General features: G+C 39.5%; 1 protein-coding gene across 2 annotated transcripts in view; it reads left to right on the top strand.

Moving 5' to 3' along the window:
• The first annotated feature begins 5257 nt into the window (after positions 1–5257).
• The window catches only part of LOC140242406 (MAP kinase-activated protein kinase 2-like), a 50212-nt gene continuing 46235 nt past the window's right edge, over positions 5258–9234 (top strand). Inside the window, exons 1-2 of one of the 2 annotated variants that reach the window (XM_072322152.1) lie at positions 5258–5384; positions 7653–7889. In XM_072322152.1, coding sequence (XP_072178253.1) covers positions 7719–7889 — 171 coding nt within the window. In that variant the 5' untranslated portion in view covers positions 5258–5384; positions 7653–7718. Of the gene's footprint in view, positions 5385–7266; positions 7890–9234 lie in introns of those variants that run through there. The other variant, XM_072322145.1, reaches the window with a different exon arrangement.

Genomic DNA, 9234 nt, shown 5'->3' with positions numbered 1-9234 from the left:
ATGGCAGTTTAGCATAATTCACGGCCGCCTCAAGCACAATTCCATTTTTCACGCTGGTCACACTGATTCTGAACCCCACTGAAATAATCTTACATATAACGCAGTAAAGATTGTTGTTTGAGTTTGTGGCGTCCCCCCCCCCCTTCCTCCTCCTCCTCTTCTTCTTCTTTCAAAAGACTAACATTATTAACGTCGTTGCTCTGGTTGCGCTGGATGATTTGCTTTCATTTCCCCCATGGTTATAGTTTGACGGATAAACATTCATTTACAGTCTGTCTTCAATTGTTATTTTCTCTCTCTTCTGCTCCTCTCCCCCCCCCCAGCAACTGAACGATTTTTTTTTTTTTTATAGGACACACACATAGACCGTCGATTATTCTATATAAGTTCACTTCATGATGTAAACATCATTTTGTAAACGTCATAAATTATTTCAAGAAGCGATTCCTACAGATGTTTGAATCATGCTAAAATGTCTATAGGGCACATGTGGATAGAAGTGATTTCCATCTGGGCCTACCTATAAATCATGATAATAATTATGTCACTTTTTTTGGGGTGGGGGGGATATTGATTCATAAGACTATTGCTCTGTGATCCCCATCCATGCTCAAGATATGCATAATTATTCATTTTGGATTTCTTTTACTCCGAATACATTTTATCTGTGCACGCGTGCGTGTTTGCCAACTTCTCCATAACGACATTGCTCAGAATATTTAAGCAAAGTATACTTCCGAATTCTCGGAAATTGCTTAAGTTTTAGGAACAAGGCATTCTGCGCACACGTGACCTTTCAGTTCCATCAGTAATTCACATCATGATTAAAAAAAAAAAAATCATCTTGCCAATGTTCAAGCCATTGCTTATGTGCCAGCATGAGCTGATTGTACGCGTTTAAAATACTTTGTCCTGAGAGTTTTTGATTGAAATATGGGAAGAGGTGGCTGTTCACTGAGGTTCGCGGCCTAATCCCCCCCCCCCCCCCGAAATGAATACAATGATTTTGTAGTAGGACTCACAGAGGCCCTAAGTTAGTTTAGCCCTATATGTCATGTATGTTCGTTTTATAGTTTGGAACAAAATGTTAACATGCAAATGAAGTAAAATGAGACGAGAAGCCATGTAGTGGATGCAATGTTGTGGAGGGATCCCACAGACAGTGACTATGAGCCTGCTTAAAATCTGCAACGCGAACGCTAAGACGATGCTTCCTCCCGGGTTAGAAACAATAGAAACAGTCCTCTCGCGCATGTGCAGAACACTGCGTACTTAGCGTCGTCTTAGCTTTGGCGTCGCAGATCTAAAGCTCGTTGTCAAATAGCTTTGTGACATTTTCTCAGAGTGACCGTACGAATCAGCGCGCGATGTCACAATTGTTTTGTGATGTCACAATTGCTTTGTGATGTCACAAAGTGACCGGACGAAGCAGCGCGCATGCAATGTCGCAGTCGCTTTGTGATGTCACATATGTTTCGTGATGTCACAATTGCTTTGTGATGTCACCCTCTCTTTATGACATCATTTCACAAATACTAGTATGATGGGGCTCTGGTAATATCATACCATGGAGCTACTCTACCATGCAGTTTAAAACATGCCAACATTCTGAAATAACTGAAAAAAATAATATAATTACGTGAAGCTCTTTCAACCAATCACTAGTGGATGAATTTTTGATTAAAATTATTTGATTAATAATAATTACGATGATGATGATGATACTACTACTACTACTAATAATAATAATGATAACAACAACAACAATAATGTGGTCTTCTTTATCCGCAACGCTCTTCAGTGCTGCTGCAGCTCTGTAATCAGAGGACCCTACCATTATTTATTACTTCAGCGTTGCCAGGTGTCATTTGACACCGGTATGACTCGAAAGGGAAGTGGTGCACGGGTTATATTATATCACTAGTACTCTGTAATTTGTAAGCCATGCGCATTTGTATATGTAACTTTGTACGTATTTCGTATTGTTTTTATGCAGAGCACATTTGTAAAGCAGTTTTTTTAAATTGAAAGGGCTACCCTGTGAAAATAAAACGGAACAAGATAAAAATAAATAAGTATAAACAAATGCATAACATTTTACGTTAAAGATCCAACAGCAGCAGCAGCAGCAATAACAACAACAACATACACACGCAACGGCTGGATAGCCTACATCATAATGGCTGTTTCTTGTTGACACCCGTCCCCTTTAACAAAGCAGAATGACGGTTTAAAAGTTTCCGAGAACGGATTTCTTAGTGGATCAATTCAAATATAGATTATATCATTTTGTTTTAAAATCTTGGTTCCAAATATGATATAATACAATGTATTTTTACGCTATACTTCATCATTAAGTATAGGAAACAATGCGTCTCTAGCTAATGAAATGATGACAACATCACTTTTCAATTTTCTGAACCACACGTTTTGATATTGTTATCACATATATGATCCCAAATCACATATTTGGAATACTACCACTTGTTAGACATGCAGAAAGTTTACATATAGCATAATTATAACCAAGGTCAAATCTAAATTGTTGTTTGTAATTGATATAAAGGTTTTGAAGGCATTAGGTGGTATTCTCACTGTTTTACTTTGATTCATGACACTAAACAGACAAAATTGGTTTTTGCACAACTTTTACTGAAGAGAGATATTATACTGAAGATGTGCATAACCAAGAATCAAAGTGTTCTAATGCAGTATTCAGCAATGACATCAATGGCCATTGACGATTCTCGCGAGAGATACTGATTGAAGTGTAGTCTGCATTATAGCTGTATTATTGTGTCAATCGGGATGGCAAATGCCCTCTCTGTTGAATCGCTTGTATGATAATAAAAGACGTGGTCCCAGTATTATAAGATCCACCGAAGTCCGAAGGACCTACGTATACTTCGAATCACAAGTGGAAATTTAATCGCGATTGAAAGATAGAATTAATCATCTTTACTAACATCACATAAAACTGAATCAGTCCGTTGTTCAATAACAAGGTCACACCGAGTGTATAGATACCACGTTTTCACATCATGTACAGCACGACGTGACTAACAGCACACATAATATTATGAGAGTCTCCCCCCCCCCCCCCCGGTCTGGAACAAAGTAAAAAAAAGAGAGAAAAATAAACCAAAACAAAACGTATAATTGGGGTAATTCTTGTGGTCTGTAATCTTGAACTGGTCATGTAAGGTTTTGATAACAGACGGTATGCCATTGGCATTAATCACTCGATAGCATGTCTGAGATGAGGGCCTATCAGTATGCCATCACAATGTTGATTAATTTTGTCTAATTACCCTTTCCTGTCTTTGGACGCTGCAAAGAGTATTAAATGACCTGTAATCGTTCGTTAAGTTCCTGTTTCTATCTCTCATAATTAGAACTATTTTCCGAAGATTTCCGTCGTCTTGAATTTTTCCATCAAATAAGATCTATATAATAGGTAGCAATGTAAAAAAATTCAACAATGCCAGATTTCAACGCCGAAACAGAAATTCTGTCCATTTTTTGTCTTTGGTTTATCATCATTACGATGATATTCCAGACTGTTGTATCCGAAACTCATCTATAATGCGAATGTTTTAATGACTTATAAGTGGAGAGCGGTGTAAGGCCATTTATCTAATTAAGGTGTGGATACACCTGTATTCTGACGCAGGTTGTATTCTAACAGTTGAGAAATTAGGAATTTCAAGACCCGTCAGCATTGGTCAACTGATGTACTATCGCTTTTAGCAGCTATTTAATGCTTCTTTTTAAACAATCATCAGGAAAAAAAAAAAAACCCAAAATGTAGGCATAATGCGTTTCTGTCTTTTGAAATCTCAGATCTATCATGTCTATGCCTTGAATGATGATGATGTACATACAATGACCCCCATTTCTATAAAACGCACTATCAAATCATAATCTTCGTGAATCAGAGTCACATGGTCAGTAACTGCATATCAGATTTGAAAGGATCTCACCTTACTTCTGCTTCGATTACATTGTGACTCCCTCGGGTTTTGACATTGTGAATAACGTCATACTTTCGAACACGATCAGGAGAATATAGTCAACGAGACTACTCGCTGAGGTAAATAACACCTCGTAATTAATACGGGTTGGTTGAGAATGTGAAATTGACAGTTGCTGTTGTTTCTTTACCCCCTCCCCTCACTTTCGACACAACTATAGCTGTAGTGTGCAGCATTTGTGTGATATGTTACATTCAATCACTGTAAACTGACATGAGTTGAGGTTAGAAACTTTCATATGTTTCAAGCACATGCTATATAAATGTTTCAAGTACATGTTATATACCGAAACTCTCTGCAATAGCAAAAGTGAAACTCTGAATACTTTGTGTTTGTTACATGTAGATAACAGCCGCACGGTCATATGCACAGCACAACGCGGCCATTATTTGAAATGGAAAAATCTTTGAATTATCTGTTTAAACTGTTAGTGTGGACCATTCATTCACTGATACTGCATGGACAGAAAAGAAGAAGGGATTTAGAAGAAACCCTGTGATGATCTATGCATGTATAATGCAGTGTATTCCACGGTAATGTGAGCTTGTATGCATTACACTTTTATAATTTATTTGTTCATTCTCTATAGTTCATTTATTCATATTTACATAATCTTTCCTCTCTGTGTGCTTTGATCCCGAGCTTTGATCAACGGAGAAGTCCTAATCGTGAACTCGAAATGATCTATTCCTTTCAATGGAATACATTGCTTTATATCAATACTAAACTGGCAATAAGCAACGGCGGAATAATGGGTATAATCATTAATTTGTGATTGGACATCACAAGGGTGATGGATGAACGTTGTGGGCAGAGCTGCTTGTAAAACAGCAAGAAAAAGATATTGACACGTCGATGACGGAGAATGGGAGGAGGAGGAGGAGGAGGAGGAGAAGCTGGTATAATGCCCTAATGCCTACTGGAACAATATTTTGCAGTTTGGGGAATCATTTTACGCATCATTTACTTTGCTGTGTGTATCTATACTGTACAATATTTCACATTAAATAAGTCTGAGATTCAAGTGTATGTATTATTCATCCGCCGCACATTACGTCTGATCCCCCTTGTCACTCCTATATACTCGACCTGTCACTGCCTGAGGCAAAAAAAAAAAAAAGTTATTTCAAGTCGAACGGGACAATCCGGCGTGCTGTCAATGCCCCCGAATTGCACCCTAATCCCGTTCCGGTTAGGCCCGTCTGATTCGGGGAATAGTATGTACACGGTTCACGAACAGGGTTTTGCACAATTCACCTGTTCGCACATCTTCTTATGTGCGGTGTGGTTCGTATCTTTTCACGAGAAATTCATGCTGATCGTACCACTGGGATTTTACTGACTTGACAGGTAGGCTTCCAACCTTAGCATACGTGTATGCCTGGCTGTTAACAGGCCTCTATTATTCGTCTCTGTGGTCGTTGTCATTGCTTGCAGATAGTCCCGTCAATCAAGGTAGAATGCCTACAGCTCTCCAAGCAGCTCATTCACTTCATGGTATATCCTATATGTACCCACTCACGCTCTGTTCTGTGTGCAGTATACTTCCTGTATATACGGTGTACACTTCGTTGCCCACATTCCTTCATAATCATGTGTACACTGCTCGGCTGTTGCACGCCCGTCTGGACGGTGTATACCATGGGTCCCCATACCATGATACCGCTATATCGTATCCCATTATCATACGGATTCTCCGTTTGTATATCATAATGTTAAACTGAATAAGAGGTATATATACATGCGAACTCACAGCTAATAGCTCCATTCTCCATATTTTACTGGTATGATCAGAATTAGGCATTTTCGAAGATGGAGAGGAGATAAACGGCTAGTATTTTGTCATGAATGAGAATGCATGCGCATTTTTTACACTGCTGGCATGCACCGCCCGATGTACGTCGATATCTACATGTACCCCATGTTCTCAGAACCTCTTTGTGTTGATGTACCCCCCTATCCATGTAACCCCCGTCATTGTTATTTCCCCTTTTCCTTTGCCCAATAATAAACCCAAGACACAACACCAGACATCTGAAATATAGCTGACGAAATGTGGAGCAATGATTCCATCATAATGCCCCTAGTCTGAATAAAAGAAATATTTTGTGCATTTTTTTTTTCCGAGTAGGGTGTACAGTACGTTGTACTGAAGATTTATGTTGCAGATATGAGCATGGATCGGTAGTTAATTAGTCGATTCGTGGTTTTGAATTTTGTTTGCTGTGTTGTTGATATTAAATGATGTCGCACTCGAGTCTCGTCGTTACTGCATGCCCCTTTCGTACGCCCCGATCCCCGATATTGGTTTGGTATCCGTAAACATTGTGGTAACCGCAGCAGCGACCCCATACGGACAAATACGTACCGTAAAGTACTGTGTTACAGCAGCGCCCCGCGACGGGGTTAACATTGTGGTAAAGGTGGCACACAATCAAGTGAAAAAAAAAAAAGAAGTTACAAAAAGGCCACGATGGGAGTTATCTACCAGCATATTAGAATTCCTTTGACGGGTGCAGGTGCAGAAGGTGTACCGTACTGGTCAGCTCCGTACCATGGTACATGTACCACTACCAGGTACAGGTGGTGGTACTGTAGTCGGTTACGCATTACAATAATGTACTGGACCTTGTACACAGATCCATGCATGAACCAAGGAGGAATGCATACAAAAAATTGTACTGAGTACCTCCTCGACGCGGCGTAATTTGCGAGTACAAAATTGTATTTGTGGTAGATAGCGATGCATTGAGTCATCATCGTACGCGCGCGCGCAAGTATGTAATGATTACAAAGAGATTACAAGCCCTTTCGGTGCAAACTCGTCTTTACGAAATACACAGAATTACGGGTGACGAAATTGGTGCAATCGATACAATGATGATGAGTGAGTGCATGACACAGCACCAAAACGCGATGCCGTGTGCGTGCGTGTTGTGCTACTAGTATTCCTGTACGTTGCAAGCAGTTTTGTAGTCGTCGCGCGCGCGCGAGTCGAAGTCATGATTCGCACATCACGCACACACCGCGTACCGTATCCTTTTTCACACACGCTGAATTCCAACTCAGACATCGACAGCTGTACGCACACATAGTATGCTGGATCGCTAGAACGTTGGCCTCTCTCCATATGCCATATAATCTCACATACACACTTATATACACCGAGTGAACTGTCGTCACGAGCCTACAACGCGTTGGTTAGCTGGGAAATTCTAGAAATCTACGAAATAGGATCTAGTTCACGTATTTTGGAAGCGGTAAAAATGTTGAAATCGGGGATTTGATCGTGGAATTGCGAAGATCTAGCTTTTTCGGGCCGGCGCCATTCAGGCTAGAGCTAGGCAGAACTAGCTTTTGACACGTCCGCGTCCAGCAAATCGTCGCTTCCTTTCCCAGGATTGTACTCGAAGCGTTGCCCTGGTGCTCCGGTAGATCAGCTACTCGCCGCTCACCTAGTTTCGGAGAACTCTAACGTTATAGCTTCAGTGTGATTCTCCGTCTTGTAACAAGGCTTTTCACTTTCGAGCAAGTGACCCCGACAGTCAGCAGACTGTTTAATCCATAGAATTTCTCTTTTTAATGCCAAAGCTTAATTTCATCATGGATTTCTTGCAGAAGTTCGGTCGGAAAATAAAAGGGTCTTCGGACGCAGACAGTCGATCGGGTCAGTCGGGGAGACATATGGGCGAGGGCCAGTCCACGCATCAAGGAATATCCAAAATGTCGTACACTCCAAAGAGGCATTCACTCAACACGGACTATGAGATCTCCAAGAAGGTTCTGGGACTTGGTATAAATGGAAAAGTGCTAGAATGCTACGACAAGAAAACTGGCGAAAAGTTTGCTCTGAAGGTAAGGAACCAGATACAATTACAATTCTAATCTGTTTTAAGTAAATGAAATTTAACGTCTTGGGACTCTTGAAGTCTTAAATATAAAAGGCCTGTGGTGATAGTCTTTTACCATTTCATCTCTTGAATTCTATATTATTGCCTGATGATCTCATCCCAAGCAGTGTGTGAAACTTGGAGTAGCAATAAAGTACTGATGAACCTTGGCTTTAGTCATCCTCAATCTTGTGTAGACGGACTGTCTTGTAGTTGTAGAACAATTCCCGACACAAATTTCGTTGTGGAAATTTTGATATCTTTCACATCTTAATATCTTATTCATGCACCAGAATCACTCAGAATAGTACCCATACCCATGATTCACTGTACACATTCATACCAAGGAGATGACAAATAGAAAACCAGCAAATGAGGCTCAAATTTCTTCTTATTGTGTGGTAAAAGGTCTAAAAATTAACATCTTGAACAAAATTTACATGATAAAATATTGTGATAGATTGACATCATCCTCTAAAAAGACTAAATCTGCGATGAAATGTAAATTTTATAGCATTTCTATGTTTGTGTGTCACTTTTTTTTTTGGTGTGATTTTGGCCCATACATGTACAACGCTCTGTAATTTAGTGTAAGTCTACTACAAAGTCCTGTGCTTATAGAATACATGTACATTATGTATATGAGAATGTCATGATTATGCAGAGATGTACATGTAGTACGCACGCAGAATTGCCATGATGTCTGGTAACCATTGTATACACATATCACATTGTAATTATGATGTAAGTATAATATGCCCATGTGTTTTGACTTGCAGGAGAAGTCTAGGGACAGTTAAATGTTCAATTCAATTCAATTCAAGTTTTATAAACGAAGATCTCAGCAGTGATTAAGTGAATCTGAAATTGTGATGTTGTTGGAATTTTCACAATTTGACAAAATACAGTGTAAATTGTAGATACTTCTTCTACTTCTACTTCTACTTCGGTACTCGACAGGATCCATCACTCTGAATGTAGCGTCGAGGGGACCAGTGAGTGTCCCGTGCAGTGCAGTGTAGATAGATGAATATAAATGCAATATGGGTGAACTAATGATGTCATCACCTCTCAACTTAGTTACCATTCCATACATTCCAGTGTGTACACAAATACCAAATTGCTAAAATTTCACATTTTTCTACACTACACATGTAACTCTATGTTTATAAAGTACAAAGTTGAATTTAATACACTGTACACATCATGTGTTTGCAATGTTGTCAAGCTCTCTAGCCACATGTACCGGTAAACACTTTTTATGCTTTTTTAAAAGGTTTCAAAAGTGGCTTTGGTGCATCATGTACAAT

This window comes from Diadema setosum, chromosome 2 (genome assembly GCF_964275005.1).
Source record: "Diadema setosum chromosome 2, eeDiaSeto1, whole genome shotgun sequence".
NCBI classification, from domain to species: domain Eukaryota; kingdom Metazoa; phylum Echinodermata; class Echinoidea; order Diadematoida; family Diadematidae; genus Diadema; species Diadema setosum.
Note: the sequence above shows the minus strand (reverse complement) of the source record. Positions and strands in the feature narration are given on the sequence as shown.